The sequence below is a fragment of the Oncorhynchus kisutch genome, linkage group LG11 (assembly GCF_002021735.2).
Source record: "Oncorhynchus kisutch isolate 150728-3 linkage group LG11, Okis_V2, whole genome shotgun sequence".
In the NCBI taxonomy this organism is placed as follows: Eukaryota; Metazoa; Chordata; class Actinopteri; order Salmoniformes; family Salmonidae; genus Oncorhynchus; species Oncorhynchus kisutch.
In genome coordinates, this window is record NC_034184.2 from 69,354,046 (window position 1) to 69,373,364 (window position 19,319).

Here is a 19,319-nt window from a genome sequence, read left to right on the forward strand (position 1 = left end):
TGCATTAATAAGCACACCAAAGTCGGCACTTCAACAAGCGTATTTCACACCATCGCCTGATGAATTTGCAATATAAAAACTTTCCTTTCATTTAATTTCAGCACAAATTTAAATGTGGCACTGACTCGCCCATAGATCGATGTTCAGCATTGTCTCAATGAAGAGTTCAGTGTTCGACTAGCCACGTGCAACATACATGCAGTTACAAGCCTGCTAGAGTGAAACGGCAGGCTGGACGAGCAATATCCACCGTCGTCATACGGATGAAACCTGAACTGGAATGTCAAGCTAACAAGCTGGTTAGCTTTTGAAAACCCAGAGTAGATCTAGATTGCTTCGTAAGATACCCCCCAGGTTGTGGGTTGCCAAATGGCAGAAATCCTCCTTTCTGTTGAGTGCTCACCCAACGGGAGGGGTCACTGATGAGGCTGATGAAGAGCGAGGAGAGCTTGGTCCTGCGCACTTCCTGCGAGGTGGACGAGGAAACGGTCATGAAGCACTCAGCACAGGCCTTCCTCACCCCCCACACGTTGTCCGAGCAGAGCTGGAAAAAGCGGGGCAGCTGGACAGGAAAGAGGTGGGAGAGAAAGGGAAGGCAGAAGAAAAAAAATGCAGTTAGTCAGAGCTTGAAATGCCCTTTCCTTGTCGCACAGGGCCAAGTGGAGTCACACAGAGAGAGAGAGCGAGACATTGTGTCACCCGCTACAATCTCAATGCCACAATACAGTTGCAACAGAGAACAATACACAGAGTGCAGAAAAATACTGACAATACAGTGGCAGTTGGGAACGACATTAGGAGCCATAGTAGCTTCTGACTGTCAGATTATCATGTGAGTAAACCCTGGTGTGACAAGGTTAACAAGTCATTTGGCTGAGAATGAAACCAAAAGAGGTCAACATGTACCAGGAGTTCCTCTGTCGCATCTCCTCCGACAACACTGCAAATGTCGCCAAAGTTTGCTGCACAAACCTGCCATAAAACACAGAAAAAACAAACATCTAAAACATTGACTCAAAGCCCACGCAGATGTAACAATACATTAAACAAAATAGCTGAAAAGACCAATACTACATGTGAGAAAGTCTGTTTGAATGTGTTCAGTCCCCATAGACACTGCCTGGGAGTGGTCTAATCCAGGGTTGTGTTCATTACGGCACAACAGAAAGCGTAAAAAATTGTAACATAACAATTTCAGGTAGTCCCTCGTGTTTCAGTTGGTTTTCATCCATTTGGTGGCGCATGAACACAACCCTAGACTCTACTGACCTTGCGTACGTGGAACATCCTGCAGTCGCAACACATCTCACAGAAGCGGGGCAGGAAGAGGCGCTCGGTGATGTCCTTGCCCACCATGGGGGCCATCTTACAGATGATCTACAGACACATATGCAGACAAAAAAATCAAGTCTGTCAGCATCCTCCTCACACCGCATGGAGGTTTGGCCACATCACAAAAAGACTACATGTGTCCTATGGACAGCCTTGAAATACTCTTGCCTTGCACTATCTGCAGGAGGACAAACATTCATTTGAATGCTGGCTGCAGCCTACCCCTGTATATCACAGCTATTGTAAATAGCAAGTCAGATAAAACAAAGGGGTCAACCTCATGACATAAAATGCTAATGTTTTAAAGTAGCATATCTTAAAGTGGCACACTGATTGCTTGGTAATATAAAAACATGGTGTGAGCATCATGTTACGAATAAACTGCTCCATACTACATTTCCTCACACTCGTGCTTCTGAAATAAAGCCCTATTCCCTATGTAGTGCAGTACTTTTGACCAGAACCCATAAAAATGTACTTAAGTAGTACACTACATAGGGAATAGGATGCCATTTCAGACATCTCCTTGGTCACGTGACTCACGGCCATGGCTTCGGTCTTGACGTCGTCGTTGCTGTCGGGGGCGGTCAGGTCCACCAGGACAGGGCACACCAGGGTCTCAATGTCCCCCCTCTCAATCAGCTCCTGCTCCAGCAGCACCAGCAGGGCTGCCTGGCTGGTCTTTCTGACCTAGGGAGACATCACAATCACTATATAGAAGTTATTAATAACATTAGTAAAATATTAGAGTTGCAATGAAATGTTTATTTTCGCAGCTTAATTCACCATTCAAAAAAGTTAAATAGGTGTACATTTAACATGTGTCAAAGGTCATATACAGGCATCTGAAAATTTGAACAGGTAAACTTAGCAAAAAAAGAAATGTCCTCTCACTGTCAACTGCGTTTATTTTTCAGAAAACTTAACGTGTAAATATTTGTATGAACATAAGATTAAAAATCAGACAAACTGAACAAGTTACACAGACATGTGACTAACAAACGGAATAATGTGTCCCTGAGCAAAAGTAACAGCCAGTATCTGGTGTGGCCACCAGCTGCATTAAGTACTGCAGTGCATCTCCTCCTCATGGACTGCACCAGATGTGCCAGTTCTTGCTGTGAGATGTTACCCCACTCTTCCACCAAGAAACCTGCAAGTTCCCGGACATTTCTGGGGGGGGAATGGCCCTAGCCCTCACCCTCCGATCCAACAGGTCCCAGAGGTGCTCAATGGGATAGAGATCCGGGCTCTTTGCTGGCCATGGCAGAACCCTGACATTCCTGTCTTGTAGGAAATCACGCACAGAACGAGCAGTATGGCTGGTGGGTCACGTCAGGATGAGCCTGCAGGAAAGGTACCACATGAGGGAGGAGGATGTCTTCCCTGTAATGCACAGCGTTCAGATTGCCTGCAATGACAAGCTTAAGTCCGATGATGCTGTGACACACCGCCACAGACCATGACGGACTATCCACCTCCAAATCGATCCCGCTCCAGAGTACAGGCCTCATTGTAAAGCGCATTCCTTTGACGATAAACACGAAACCGACCAGCACCCCTGGTGAGATAAAACCGCGACTCGTCAGTGAAGAGCACTTTTTGCCAGTCCTGTCTGGTCCAGCGACGGTGGGTTTGTGCCCATAGGCGACCTTGTTGCCGGTGATGTCTGGTGAGGACTTGCCTTACAACAGGCCTACAAGCCCTTAGTCCAGCCTCTCTCAGCCTATTGCGGACAGTCTGAGCACTGATGGAGGGATTGTGCTTTCCTGGTGTAACTCGGACAGTTGTTGTCGCCATCCTGTACCTGTCCTGCTGGTGTGATGTTTGGATGTACCGATCCTGTGCAGGTGTTGTTACACGTGGTCTGCCACTGCGAGGACAATCAGCTGTCCGTCCTGCCTCCCTCTAGCGCTGTCTTAAGCGTCTCACAATACCGACATTGCAATTTATTGCCCTGGCTACATCTGCAGTCCTCATGCCTCCTTGCAGCATGCCTAAGGCATGTTCATGCAGATGAGCAGGGATCCTGGGCATCTTTCCTTTGGTGTTTTTCAGAGATGGTAGAAAGGCCTCTTTAGTGTCCTAAGTTTTCATAACTGTGACCTTAATTGCCTACCGTCTGTAAGCTGTTAGTGTCTTAACGACCGTTCCACAGGTACATGTTCATTAATTGTTTATGGTTCATTGAACAAGCATGGGAAACCGTGTTTAAACCCTTTACGATGAAGATCTGTGAAGACTTTTTACAAATTATCTTTGAAAGACAGGGTCCTGAAAAGGGGACGTTTCTTTTTTTGCTGAGTTTATGATAAACAACACAGAGGGATAATGTAATGAATTGTCACACGCCTCCTTTACCTGGTTGTTCTGGTCAGCCAGGTATCTCACGACGATCGGTAGCAAGTATTTAGAGAAGGCAAACGGAATGGAAGGTCTGTTCTCTTGACAGAAAATGGCGATGTGAGGAACTTGCTCCATTAGCTCTGCTCTTACAGTGGGCTCTGAAAGAGAGAGGTCATCCAATATATATATATAATATAAAACAGTAGAAAAGGGCCCAATGAAGTCTGAAGATCAAAGGCCCTTTAAAAACAAAATGATCTGGTTTCATCAGACAGCAGCACAAGTGCTCAACCATGAGTGAACCCTGGCTGGATGATGAAACCAGAGCCTTTGGTCATTTAAAAAAGGACTTTGGGGACACAATCTCTCTGGACAAATATAATGATATCCCCCTCTGTCCATAGGGAGGATATAATTTGTCCTGACAGAGAGAGATTGTCTGCAGAAATAGTTACATTTTCTTAACTTCTGATGTGAATTTAGGTAGGCCTACATTTGAATGAAATACATCAATCCACTAATAAAGCGAGTAGAATATTTCCCAGGCTTGCCCAAAAGCACACCCACCTTTGAAACACTAGGGGAAACACTTTTTATTTAATTTAACGATTTTCATGATGAAGTTATTTTAAAACATGTCCACTGACTGACTGACTGACTGACTGACTAAGGTCCCCTCTGGTCAGTGTACTCCAGGGTTGAGGGCCCTGGTTGCTGCTCTAATGTATGCATGCACCATTAAGCAGGGCTTATGTTCTGTTATAATCTTCACCCGACACAGCCAGAAGAGGACTGGCCACCCTTCATAGCCTGTTTCCTCTCTAGGTTTCTTCCTAGGTTCTGGCCTTTCTAGGGAGTTTTTCCTAGCCACAGTGCTTCTACACCTGCATTGCTTGCTGTTTGGGGTTTTAGGCTGGGTTTCTGTACAGCACTTTGTGACATCAGCTGATGTAAGAAGGGTTTTATAAATAAATGTGATTGACTGGCTACTGCATTACGCTATCATGCCCTGCGCTTACAAGGACACTGCTAGTCCACTATCCTACATTCAGAGAACGTACAAGAAAAACTGAGTTATCCCAGCTAATAACACCCAATCCATTTCCTAAACCCTACCACTTCCCCATGGCCCTAATACTTCGATGTCTGACTCCAATAGGCTCCTGGACAGCTTCTATCCCCCAGCCATAAGACCGATAAATAGCTAACAAAATGGCTACACAGACTACATAAAGTATTTGTCCCATGTTTCATGAGCTGAAATAAAAGATCACAGAAATGTTCCATACGTACAAAAAGCTTCTCTCAAATGTTATGCAGAAATGTGTTTACATCCCTGTTAGTGAGCATTTCTTCTTTGCCAAAATAATCCATCCACCTGACAGATGTGACATATCAAAAAGCTGATTCAACTACATGATCATTACACAGATGCACCTTGTGCTGGGGACAATGAAAGGCCACAAAAAATGTGCAGTTGTGTCACAAAAATGCCACAGATGTCTCAAGTATTGAGGAAGCGTACAAATTGGCATGCTGACTGCAGGAACATCCATTTCTCTACCATAAGCTGCCTCCAATGTCATTTTAGAGAATTTGGCAGTATGTCCAACTGGCCTCACAACTGAAAACCACAGATGATGTTAATGTTGTGTTCAGAGTGCCACATGGTGGCGGTGGGTTTATGGTACGGGCAGACATAAGCTGCTGACAACAAACAATTGCATTTTTTGGATTTGAATGCACAGATATACTGTGACCAGAACCTGAGTCCCATTGTGAGGCAGATGCATATCTGTATTCCCAGTCATGTGAAATTAATAGATTAGGACCTAATGAATTTAATTATTTCAATTGACTGGTTTCCTCATATGAACTGTAACTCAGTAAAATCATTTAAAATTTTTGAGTTCATATTTTTGGAATTGGAAGAGATCCTGTATATTGCTTACTTTCTTTCCCTTTTTTGTTCTACCGTATGTTATTTTTAGTACTACATTGATTACAGTGTTGGATTTAGAGCTTGCAAAAATGGCATTTCACTGTACTTGTGCACATGACATCAAAATTTGAAACTTGGATAGGTAGAAGCAGTGGTGCACCTTCTGCTATATTCCTTAGCATGCCTTCACCTTACAAATCTACAAACATCGAAGGGTTAGGGCCAAGGGGGGGGTTGAACAGGGACCGGCTGTAAAAGTAAGGCCCAAATGCATTTCACCCATTTGAAATGGCAGCCAGGTGCAGTAAACAGTCAGTTAAATACACCGCTCCATCAAACATTTATAGGCCTCTCTCTGCACTGGTGACCAGCTAAGGAGAACAGGCTGGCTACTTAATGACACAGAAATAGGGGCATGTCCAGAGCACGCAGACACACGACAGACACAGGTTTGGCGTTTTCAATTCAGTGAGCCGCTAAATATGAAACAGACACGTCTCATTCAGCAATGGGGTCTTACCTGAGTCATCGGCCAGTCGGCCCACTCTCTCCAAGACAGTGATACAGTCCTGCTCATCCTCATTTACAGCTTTAAGTGTATCCAACAAACTTCGTGCCACCATTTGTCTGGAATTCACACAATAACAAGCAGGCATAAAAAGGAACCATTTTACTATTATCCAGAATAAATGTAAAAAGTCTTCAAAAGTGTGTGATCTAATAATGTTCCATTGGATAGCTACCTGTTAAAAATGTTTTCGCTAGCCACGTATTTATCCAATCTTCCAAGAGGAGTCAGCATCTCATCTTGCGATACAAAGTCCAAGGCTGAAGGTATAATAATGATGTCAGACTCTGAGCTGTAGTCATCCACACCAACTATTAAAGACATTGGAAATATTGTGCATGAGAGGCACCCACCACCACCCAGACAGGCCGGTGAGTGACAGTGATGAGGAACAGCGAGTAAAATGACATGACATGCAGTAGTGGCAGAAGCTTGGCAACAATGCTAAACCTATTAGCATATCAGCAGTAGTTAAAAGAATAAGGTCCAACAGAAAAAAGGGCACAGTGAAAACGACAGATTTGGTGAGAAGAACACATATGAAATAGGCCTACAATGAATGCATCTAAAAATGACAAAATGCACATAGCTTAAAAGCAGGTGTGGATCTGTGGGAGGAAGGTAGTTATATGTAGGTGGACTTATTGCATTTTGACTGTGTTCACAATGGTATAGGTATCTTGCAACATAAACAACTAGCTTGTACTGTAACCGTGTCTAGTTACTGCAATATGGCACTGCTGGCGGGCGCATGCACGCTGACTTCGGTCACCAGCTGTGCGGTGTTTCCTCCAACACATTGGTGCGGCTGGCTTCCCGGTTAAGCGAGCAGTGTGTAAAGAAGAAAGCTTGGTGTGGTTGTTTCGGAGCACGCATGGCTCGCGACCTTCGACTCTCCCGAGTTCGTACCGGAGTAGCAGCAATGGGACAAGACCAACTACCAATTGAATATCACAAAATTGGGGAGAAAAGGGGGTAAAAATTGCTAAAATAAAATGTATGGCCCGGCTGGGTGCGTCAAATCTATATTGAAAAATAATTCAACGCAACAAGTGTTGGTCCCATGTTTTATGAGCTGAAATAAAAGATCACGGAAATGTTCCATACGCACAAAACGCGTATTTATAAGCTAATACCTGACGGGTGTGGCATTATCAAGAAGCTGATTAAACACCATGCTCATTACACAGGCGCACCTAGTGCTGGGGACAATAAAAGGCCAGTTGTCACAAAACAATACAACGGATGTCTCAAATTGAGGGAGCGTGCAATTGGCACACTAACTGCAAGAATGTCCACCAGAACTTTTGATAAAAAATGTAATGTTCATTTATCTACCATATAAACCGCATTCAACGTAATTTTAGTGAAATTTGTAGTATGTTCCACCGGTATCACAATCACAGACCACGTGTAACCAAGCCAGCCCAGGATCTTCACATACAGCTTCTTTCCCTCCGGGATCCTCGTAGACCAGCCACCTGGACAGCTAATGAAACAGGAGTATTTCGGTCTGCAATAAAGCCCTTTTGTGGGGATAAACTAATTCTGATTGGCTCCCATGATTGCACCCCTGCCCAGTCATGTGAAATCCATAGATTAGGGCCTAGTGATTTATTTAAATTGACTGATTTCCTTATATGAACTGTAAACTCGGTAAAATAGCGAATTGTTTCATTTATATTTGTGTTCAGTATAGCTAGTTGGCTAGTTATGTTTTCATACTCAGTTTGGCTAGCAAACCAAATAATCCAAAATCATTAACATTCCACATCGGGGAGGTTCAGGTTGAGTAACTAGAGTCAAATGGCCCTGAACGAATTTCATAAAAATACGCTAGTCTTTGAAAATAAATCAACAACCTCCCCCCGCGGAGGTAGCTAGCTATCGTGCACAGATGCCCGGTGGATTAGGTTTGGAACCTAGAGTGCGAGATGTTCAAAATCAAATTGAATACAAAGCACTGAATCGAAACGTGTAATACTGGTAATCTGCTTTACCTGAGCTAGATAGCTAGCCGTTTGAGAGATGCTAACTAGCCAATTAGCTTGCTAGCTAGCTGGTTAGTTTATGACCTAACTTCAGCGTGCGCGTGACATAGCTGTTCCAAAAGGACTTTTGCAAGCATTTAAATGTATGATGTGAATATACCTCTTTACACATCGAAGAACAGATCTGTAAGTTGTTAAGAAAGGTGACAGTCCAACACGTATACCCAAGGCCCACTCAGACGACCCACCCATGAACTCCATTGCCGACAGGGCAATTATGTAGCAAGCTAGTTAGTACCCCTAGCAGTAAGAGTTCCACACTGACAACAGAGGGGAAAACTTACATCCGTCCAACTCCTCCTGTGAATCCTCTTTGAGCAAAGATATATCTGTAAAAACAACCAAAAACGGAATGAAAGGATACTCAATCGATAGCTTAATTGTACTTTCACTCGAAACTTTTAAAATATGGGACGGAAAAAAAGTGTTAATAACGCATTTTCCCGAAGCTAATGTAAATAAAGGCTACGTACCCGCCATCTTGTCCTGGTCCTACATTTAAAGTGGTATGGGCAGACGAGGTTTCAACTGGAGAGGGAGAAAATAGGAGCCGCTGTTAAAAACTGAACAACGAGCGGTTCGGATAGTATCAAATCCGTGAACAAATCACCACTCCACCTAGAGGCGTTAATAGTAAAGTACAACGCCCAAAGAATAGTTTAATCCATTGCTTCAAATTCTGTTCAGTGACTGAATAATAATGTTCTATCTTATAATATTGTAATTGCTTTGCTTTATCTTGGCCAGGTCGCAGTTGTAGTGTGAACTTGTTCTCAACAAGCCTACCTGGTTAAATAAAGGTGAAATAAAAAATATATAAAATATAGCCAAATATGGTGGATAAATTAAGAGTGTTCACTCAAGCCATTTACCAGCATCAATGTGTGAATGTAATGTAATGCATGATTCTACTGTTGGAAGTGATCATTTCCCGATTGCGTGTACCATGAACGTTGATGTTACTATTCCAGACAGGGTACCACTCAGAAGATGGGGCTTTCATAAAGCAGACTGGGAAAAGTTTGGTGATCATTGCTTAAAGTCTGTTGGAGAGTTGACTTTAGAGAGGCCGGTTGATGTACTGTATGTGCTGCCTCTGTGAGTGCTGTGAATTTATATGTACCAGTAAGTGAAGTGGGTGAGAAAAAGAAGGTGGTTCCATGGAGGACTGAAGAGTGCACTGCGGCTATTCGAGAAATAAATATGGCTTAGAGTGTTGCAGAGGAATATGACTCCTAAGAATCTACTTGATTTCCAAAGGAAGAATGCTTTAGTACGTAGGATCATTAAGTCTGTCAAGAGAAATGCATGGAAACAGTTCTGCTCTACAATAGGCAGGGGTACTGAACTGGGGGATGTATGGTCTATGTTGAAGAAGATGACTGGAAGAAGCAAGTCCACTCTAATTCCAGTTTTGGTTATGGGTATAAAAATGGCCGTAACTGATAAAGAAAAAGCTGACTTGTTGGGGAAGACATTTGCTAGGGTACATAGTGGGTTACTTTGGATGAAGTATATAAGCAATGCAGATGTGAGATTTTAAATGCTCATGTTAATGTGTATAAGAAAAGGGATACTGTTGACTCTTCTTTGGATGCAGGTTTTACCATACATGAGATGTGTTCAGCCTTAATAGGCTGTGAATATACAGCCCCAGGTCATGATGAGTTGTGCTATGTAATGTTTAAGCATTTACCTGATGAGGCTATACATGTTCTCCAGGAATGATTTAATATGATTTGGAGTGAGGGAGTTATACCTTCTGGTTGGAAACGTTTGGTAATGTTACTTTTTATAAAGCCTGGTAAGGACCCTTCATGTGCTGATAGTTATAGACCAATAGCACTGACCATATTTCTTGGAACATAGAGGTTTATTGAGTCAATGTCAATGTGGTAAAGGTAGATCTACTTTGAATGCATTAGTAAAGGTGAGCAATGAAGTTGAAAAAACTTTGGTCATGAAAGAAGTAATGGCTACTGTCTTTTTTTTTACATTGAAAAGGCTTATGCCACTATGTGGAGAGAAGGCCTATTGATTAAGATGGAAATACTTGGTATTGGTGGGAGATTATATAACTGAGTTTTGGCCCATTTTGAGTTAAAATAGAAATTGATGCCTATGGAGAAGACAATGGTATTCCTCAAGGCAGTGCTATCAGCAGTGGTGCCCCACCTGTTTTGAGCCCTACATTTGTTTTTTTCTTGGGCTTGCCTGTTTTGCATGTTATTTTGGCATTAATACGTGTCACATATCAGTTTGCAAACAATGTAAAAAAAATATATATCATTAGGTTAATGAAGCCGCATACAAACATGGTCTTTTTTTGTTTTCTTGAGTAAGGCAGCTCCAAAATGCAGGTGTTTCAGCCTAGCTCAGTGATTTCTGTGGTGGTGGTGCAAGCCAGCAGAAAATACAGAGCATTGCGCCAAGTCTAAGGGTAGGGCTAGAAAATTCGAGCCCCTTGGGTGCTGACAAAGAGTTACATTAGAAGTACCCATCCAAGAAGGCTCAAGGTCATTGACCACAGATAAAATAACATCAAATCACGTTTTATGTACAGTAGCTTTGATTGGACTGATCATGTCAACATCATACTTTCAACAATCTTAGCTAGCAGTCATCATCATGAATCAAGTCGACAATCTACTGGCAAATCTTTTTTAATCCTTGTCATATGAAGATAAATAATGAAGATAAATTATAGATAAAACATAAACATTACACAACAAGTTGGAAATCACAAATTCAACAATGAGTGGTTTGGAAGGAATCAGTGAGCATTGCATTGCATTGCATTGCAAAGCCATCACTAACCTGCTATTCAGTGGAGTGGCTCTGTGGTCCCAAATCTGAGATTAAGGGCCACGCACAAAACAACTGTTAACTCTAAACTGCGAAAGCTTGACTTCTGTGAGTTCAAGACAACTGGGAAGTCAGGAATAAACGAGCTCCGACTGGGAAAATGCGTTTTGAATGGTCATCCAACTCGGAATTGTAAATCTGGCCTCTTTCTAGCGATACAAAGATCAATGATGTCATCATGATTCAACCTTGTTTTTTTCTGAGTTCCCAGTTGTTTTGAAAGCACCATGTATCCAGAGAATGGCAGACATTGATGACAAAATGTGCCCAAGAAGGACCGTCGCGCCACCTTCCTGTTCAAGTGAGCACAGCACAACAAGGTGAGTCCAAAAATGTATTCTATGCTGCTGCATAAACTATGTATTATGTCAGGGAGCAATGTATACTGTAGCTAAGAAAGTAATACTAAGTGTATGTTGTGTAGTAAGATGTTAGTAGCCCATGTGCCTCACCCTAATAATTTGGTATGTTTATCCTTTAATTTTGCCTACTGTTCTGACTTGGTGGTGCACTTGGTGGTGCCTATAACCTGTTTTAGAGAAATGTAATCATTGAATATTGTAAGAGCTTTCATTGTCCGCTTATATGCGGGTCTGACTTGGTGTCAAGGGAGAACACTGTAAATATGGCCCGTGTTCTGAATTCTGTTGATGTACAGTATATTTCAAAAGTGCTAAACACATAATTATATTGAATATGCCCGTCCTAGCTCGCTCATTAATGTCTTAATCGAAATTACAGATTGCCTCTTGTCTGCTTGTTGTTTGTTCCCTTATGCCATAGTTTGTACATCTCAATTGTCATCCACACTGGTTTAAGCAAGTCAGCCATCTCAGCTATGTTTTAATAGGCAGTAAAGGAGGCTGAATGAACTGTTTCACTGCCAGGCAAGGCTCCGCTGAAAGCCAGGTGTAGCAGTGGTAAGATTTTGGGACAGCTTTACGTAGGCCGTTTGTGGGCACCGTTTGTCACTGTTATAGTGCAATTAATGTGTTGTTTAGTGCTGTGTGCTGCAGTGACTTTGCTGGCATGCATCCCACCTATATTTATATCGCCACTGGCTATCAGTCCTTTTTTGTACAACATGATTAATGATGTGTTTTTGAATGTAGGGAGGGGTATTGGGGCTTCCCTATATGCTGATGATGGAGCTATTTGTAAGGTGGGAAGGAATGTCTCATGTGATCAAATTTATAGTGAATGTTGAAAGATTGTCAATTGACTGGGGTTTTAAATTGTCAGTGGCGAAGTCTTGTATGTTCTTCTCGAAGAAAAAAGTTGCTGATAATATACAGTTGTTTCTGTACGGACAACAGCCCGTGGGGAGGGTTTCTAAGTATAAATATTTGGGTCTATGGTTCAATGAGCGATATACATGGAAAGATGTAAGAAGGCGATGAATGTTATGCGCTCAGTCTCTGGTTATGAATGGGATGCTAATAGACAACCGTTGATGGATATTTATGGAGCTCTGATCAGGAAGACAATTGATTACGGGTGTATAGTTTATGGAACAGCGGCAAAGACTTGGCTTCAGAGGCTGGACAGAATCCAGTATATAGCTTTAAGGATATGCATTTATATCAACATCTGTATGTGCTTTACTAGTGGAGGCAGGTGAGATGCCTTTGGATATACGGCGTAAAATAATTGTCATTAGCTTATTGAGTTAAGTAAAATCAAATCAAATTGTATTTGTCACATGCCCCGAATACAGCAGGTGTGAACCTTACCGTGAATTGCTTACTTACAAGCCCTTTACCAACAATGCAGTTCAAGAAATAGAGTTAATCAAATATTTAAATAAACTAAATTTAAAAATCTAATCAATGAAAAAGTAACACAAGAAATGTACATAACAATAATGAGGCTATATACAGGTGGTACCGGTACCGAGTCTATGTGCGGGGGTACAGGTTATCCGAGGTAATTTGTAAAGTGACTATGCATAGATGATTAACAGTGATTAGCAGCAGTGTAAGAACAAAGGGGGGGGGGGGGGTCAATATAAATAATCCAGGTGGTCATTTGATTAGTTTAGTTGTTCAGCAGTCTTATGTCTTGGGGGTAGAAGTTGTTAAGGAGCCCTTGGTCCTAGACTTGGCACTCCGGTACCGCTTCTCGTACTGTACCGGAGTGGGTGACTGGAGTCTTTGACAAGTTTTTGGGCCTTACTCTGATACCTCCTAGTATATAGGTCCTGGATGTTAGGAAGCTTGGCCCCAGTGATGTACTGGGCCATACACACTACCCTCTGTAGCGCCTTATGGTCGGATGCCGAGCAGTTGCCATACCAGGTGGTAATGCAACCGGTCAGGATGTTCTCGATGGTGTAGCTGTAGAACTTTTTGAGGATCTGGGACCCATGTCAAATATTTTCAGTCTCCTGAGGGGAAAAAGGTGTTGTCATGCCCCCTTCACAATTGTCTTGGTGTGTTTGGACCATGTTAGTTTGTTGGTGATGTGGACACCAAGGAACTTGAAACTCCCAACCCAACCCGCTCCACTACAGTCCCGTCATTGTTAATGGGGGCCTGTTTGGCTCTCCTTTTCCTATAGTCCACGATCAGCTCCTTTGTCTAGCTCACATTGAGAGAGAGGTTGTTGTCCTGGCACCACACGACCAGGTCTCTTACCTTCTCCCTATATGTGTGTTTTGTCCTATATTTTTATGACATGTTTTATTTATTTTTAATCGCAGACCCCGTTCCCGCAGGAGGCCTGTTGCCTTCTGTTAAACCGTCATAAATAATAATTTGTTCTTAACTGACTTGCCTAGTTAAATAAAGGTTAAATAACTAAATAAAATAAAACAGGTGTACCCTGAGGCTCTTGGACTGTGACTGAATGCACCTTGGCCTGACACCTGGATGTGCCTGCCCCAATCCTACCTGCCTGTTGCTGCCTCCACTGATTTTATTACTTGCATGAGTTACTTGATGTGGAATAGAGTTCAATGTAGTCATGGCTCTATGTAGCCATGAGCCCCACCCTGCTTATTGTAAACCATTTCTCCATCCCATTCCCCCTGTTAAGCAAATGAAAGGGAGAGGCTGTGACTGTAGTCAATTGTTGTCAATTATTTTTTCCAGTCAATTACTTTATTTGATAAACACCCTTTATTGTGTATGTGTGTCCCGTTTTGAAGGTTTAATAAAACGTTCATTCAGCGCATGAAATCCATATTTTCATTCATGAAATATTCAACAGACTGAACAGTCATGTACCAATGAGATGAATAAGTTGCATTGCAGTTGTGTGTGGTGTTGTTGCCATTCTGTCACGGATCCTCCCGGAACTTTCATCACGCACACCTGTCCCCTATTCCCACTGATTAGTATTTGTATATACAGTGGGGCAAAAAAGTATTTAGTCAGCCACCAATTGTGCAAGTTCTCCCACTTAAAAAGATGAGAGAGGCCTGTAATTTTCATCATAGGTACACTTCATCTATGACAGACAAAATGAGAAAAAAAAATCCAGAAAATCACATTGTAGTAATTTTTATGAATTTATTTGCAAATTATAGTGGAAAATAAGTATTTGGTCATCTACAAACAAGCAAGATTTCTGGCTCTCACAGACCTGTAACTTATTTTTTAGGAGGCTCCTCTGTCCTCCACTCGTTACCTGTAATAATGGCACTTGTTTGAACTTGTTATCAATATAAAAGACACCTGTCCACAACCTCAAACTGTCACACTCCAAACTCCACTCTGGCCAAGACCAAAGAGCTGACAAAGGACACCAGAAACAAAATTGTAGACCTGCACCAGGCTGGGAAGACTGAATCTGCAATAGGTAAGCAGCTTGGTTTGAAGAAATCAACTGTGGGAGCAATTATTAGGAAATGGAAGACAAACAACACCACTGATAATCTCCCTCGATATGGGGCTCCACGCAAGATCTCAACCCGTGGGGTCAAAATGATCACAAGTGAGCAAAAAGGTGAGCAAATATCCCAGAACCACACGGGGGGACCTAGTGAATGACCTGCAGAGAGCTGGGACCAAAGTAACAAAGCCTACCATCAGTAACACACTACGCCGCCAGGGACTCAAATCTTGCAGTGCCAGACGTGTCCCCCTGCTTAAGCCAGTACATGTCCAGGCCCGTCTGAAATTTGCTAGAGAGCATTTGGATGATCCAGAAGAAGATTGGGAGAATGTCATATGGTCAGATGAAACCAAAATATAACTTTTTGGTAAAAACTCAACTCGTCATGTTTGGAGGACAAAGAATGCTGAGTTGCATCCAAAGAACACCATACCTACTGTGAAGCATGGGGGTAGAAACATCATGCTTAGGGGCTGTTTTTCTGCAAAGGGACCAGGACGACTGATCCGTGTAAAGGAAAGAGTGAATGGGGCCATGTATCTTGAGATTTTGAGTGAAAACCTCCTTCCATAAGCAAGGGCATTGAAGATGAAACGTGGCTGGGTCTTTCAGCATGACAATGATCCCAAACACACCGCCCGGGCAACGAAGGAGTGGCTTCGTAAGAATCATTTCTAGGTCCTGGAGTGGCCTAGCAAGAATCATTTCTAGGTCCTGGAGTGGCCTAGCCAGTCTCCAGATCTCAACCCCATAGAAAATCTTTGGAGGGAGTTGAAAGTCTGTGTTGCCCAGCAACAGCCCCAAAACATCACTGCTCTAGAGGAGATCTGCATGGAGGAATGGGCCAAAATACAGTGTGTGAAAATCTTGTGAAGACTTACAGAAAACGTTTGACCTTTGTCATTGCCAACAAAAGATATATAACAAAGTAGTGAGAGAAACTTTTGTTATTTTCCACCATTATTTGCAAATAAATTCAATAAAAATCCTAAAATGTGATTTTCTGGATTTCTTTTTCTCATTTTGTCTGTCATAGTTGAACTGTACCTATGATGAAAATTACAGGCCTCTCTCATCTTTTTAAGTGGGAGAACTTGCACAATTGGTGGCTGACTAAATACTTTTTTGCCCCACTGTATGTGCCCTTTCGCTTCGATTGGGCTGTCCCTTATTGTTCCAATGTCCGTGTGAGTACCTGTGCTATGTTGGGTTGACTTTCGTGCCACGTATATTGTGCAGATGAGGGGGTCTGATGCCACAAAGACAGGAACAATCACCCACAAGAGACCTAAAGAATATGGCTGCCTAAATATGGTTCCCAATCAGAGACAACGATAAACACCTGCCTCTGATTGAGAACCACTAGGCAACCATAGACTTACCTAGAGTACTACTCTAACCACAATCCCATACCTACAAACAACCCCAGACAAAACTAACCACATAAATCCCCATGTCACACCCTGGCCTAACCAAAATAATACAGAAAAGACAGAATACTAAGGCCAGGGAGTGACAATTATTACATTTTAGTAGAAATTCAGGGTTAGTTAAGTATAGATGGGTCGCATCCCCAGTCACGAACCAGGATGTCTTGCTCCCAGGCAGACTAAATAACTTTTTTGCCCGCTTTGAGGACAATACAGTGTCACTGACACGGCCCGCAACTAAAACATGCGGACAATCCTTCACTGCAGCCGACGTGAGGAAAACATTTAAACGTGTCAACCCTCGCAAGGCTGCAGGCCCAGATGGCATCCCCAGCCGCGCCCTCAGAGCATGCGCAGACCAGCTGGCTGGTGTGTTTACGGACATATTCAATCAATCCTTATCCCAGTCTGCTGTTCCCACATACTTCAAGAGGGCCACCATTGTCCCTGTTCCCAAGAAAGCTAAGGTAACTGAGCTAAACGACTACCGCCCCGTAGCACTCACTTCCGCCATCATGAAGCGCTTTGAGAGACTAGCCAAGGACCATATCACCTCCACCTTACCTGACACCCTAGACCAACTCCAATTTGCTTACCGCTCAAATAGGTCCACAGACGATGCAATCTCAACCACACTGCACACTGCCCTAACCCATCTGGACAAGAGGAATACCTACGTGAGAATGCTGTTCATCGACTACAGCTCAGCTTTTAACACCATAGTACCCTCCAAACTCAGACCCTGGGTCTCGACCCCGCCCTGTGCAACTGGGTACTGGACTTCCTGACGGGCCGCCCCCAGGTGGTGAGGGTAGGTAACAACATCTCCACCCCGCTGATCCTCAACACTGGGGCCCCAAAAGGGTGCATTCTGAGCCCTCTCCTGTACTCCCTGTTCACCCACGACTGCGTGGCCATGCACGCCTCCAACTCAATCATCAAGTTTGTGGACGACACTACAGTGGTAGGCTTGATTACCAACAACGACGAGACGGCCTACAGGGAGGAGGTGAGGGCACTCGGAGTGTGGTGTCAGCAAAATAACCTCACACTCAACGTCAACAAAACAAAGGAGATGATTGTGGACTTCAGGAAACAGCAGAGTGAGCACCCCCCTATCCACATCGATGGGACAGTAGTGGAGAGGGTAGTAAGTTTTAATTTCCTCGGCGTACACATCACGGACAAACTGAATTGGTCCACCCACACAGACAGCGTCGTGAAGAAGGTGCAGCAGTGCCTCTTCAACCTCAGGAGGCTGAAGAAATTTGGCTTGTCACCAAAAGCACTCACAAACGTCTACAGATGCACAATCAAGAGCATCCTGTTGGGCTGTATCGCCGTCTGGTACGGCAACTGCTCCGCCCACAACCGTAAGGCTCTCCAGTGGGTAGTGAGGTCAGCACAACGCATCACCGGGGGCAAACTACCTGCCCTCCAGGACACCTACACCACCCGATGTCACAGGAAGGCCATAAAGATCATCAAGGACAACAACCACCCGAGCCACTGCCTGTTCACCCCGCTATCCTCCAGAAGGCAAGGTCAGTACAGATGCATCAAAGCTGGGACCGAGAGACTGAAAAACAGCTTCTATCTCAAGGCCATCAGACTGTTAAACAGCCACCACTAACATTGAGTGGCTGCTGCCAACACATTGACTCAACTCCAGCCACTTTAATAATGGGAATTGATGGAAATTGATGTAAAATATATCACTAGCCACTTTAAACAATGCTACTTAATATAATGTTTACATACCCTACATTACTCATCTCATATGTATATGTACTGTATATACTGTACTCTATATAATCTACTGCATCTTTATGTAACACATGCATCACTAGCCACTTTAAACTATGCCACTTTGTTTACATACCCTACATTACTCATCTCATATGTATATACTGTACTCGATGCCATCTACTGCATCTTGCCTATGGCGTTCTGTACCATCACTCATTCATATCTTTATGTACATATTCTTTATCCCTTTACACTTGTGTGTATAAGGTAGTAGTTTTGGAATTGTTAGGTTAGATTACTCGTTGGTTATTACTGCATTGTCGGAACTAGAAGCACAAGCATTTCGCTACACTCCCATTAACATCTGCTAACCATGTGTATGTGACAAATAAATTTGATATGATTTAATTTGACTGGCTTCACACTCCAGTACAGTAGGTGGCGGTGTATGCACCTTTCAGTTGGTTGCGATACGGCAATAAAACTTGAAGGAGAAGATGAAGAATTCCCACAGACGTTATGATACGCATGCCCTCCCTACCTGAGGATCTGTCTTTTCAGCCTGTGTTTGAGGGGTGCACAATATATTAGTAACTTAAATCTCACAGGATTGATTGTTTTTATTTGACTCTTTCATATTCCTGCTTGTGCCAGTAGTTTTTTCCCATTAACGTTACGACCGAGGAAATGTTTGTAATGACCCGTCAAGCACACCCGGTAATGTCGGAAATAGTGTCAATGGAATACATTGTCTTTCCAGTGCATCTAATAATGCTAAAGCTTCATCAGGGATTTAATGTTTAGTCTCGACATTTATGGCGGCTTATGGTAGAGAAATTAAGGTTCAATTATCTGGCAACATCTCTGGAGGACATTCCTGCAGTCAGTATGCCAATTGCACACTCCCTCAACTTGAGACATCTGTGGCATTGTGTTGTGTGACAAAACTGCACATGTTAGAGTGGACTTTTATTGTCCCTAGCATATGGTGCACCTGTGTAATGATCATGCTGTTTATTCAGCTTCTTGATATGCCACCCCTGTCAGGTGGATGGATTATCTTGTCAAAAGAGAAATGCTCACTAACAGGGATGTAAACAAATTTGTGCACAAAATGTTAGATAAATAAGTTGTTTGTGTGAATGGAACATTTCCGGGATCTTTTATTTCTGCTCATGAAATATGGGACCAACACGTTA

The 19,319-nt window shown here is 43.0% G+C and overlaps 1 protein-coding gene across 11 annotated transcripts in view; it reads right to left on the reverse strand.

Moving 5' to 3' along the window:
* The window catches only part of LOC109899325 (serine/threonine-protein phosphatase 4 regulatory subunit 1), a 28,714-nt gene extending 19,868 nt beyond the window's left edge, over window positions 1-8,846 (reverse strand). For 2 of the 11 annotated variants that reach the window (XM_020494459.2, XM_031836187.1), the window contains exons 1-9: window positions 8,713-8,846; window positions 8,524-8,568; window positions 6,364-6,499; window positions 6,141-6,247; window positions 3,694-3,836; window positions 1,876-2,022; window positions 1,270-1,377; window positions 907-972; window positions 404-562 (exon numbers count right to left, since the gene is read on the reverse strand). In XM_020494459.2, the coding sequence (XP_020350048.1) occupies window positions 404-562; window positions 907-972; window positions 1,270-1,377; window positions 1,876-2,022; window positions 3,694-3,836; window positions 6,141-6,247; window positions 6,364-6,499; window positions 8,524-8,568; window positions 8,713-8,719 (918 nt within the window). In that variant the 5' untranslated portion in view covers window positions 8,720-8,846. Of the gene's footprint in view, window positions 1-403; window positions 563-906; window positions 973-1,269; window positions 1,378-1,875; window positions 2,043-3,693; window positions 3,837-6,140; window positions 6,248-6,363; window positions 6,500-6,913; window positions 7,212-7,526; window positions 7,705-8,339; window positions 8,463-8,523; window positions 8,569-8,712 lie in introns of those variants that run through there. The other 9 variants (XM_020494460.2, XM_020494463.2, XM_020494467.2 and 6 more) reach the window with 9 other exon arrangements.
* Window positions 8,847-19,319: the final 10,473 nt, after the last annotated feature.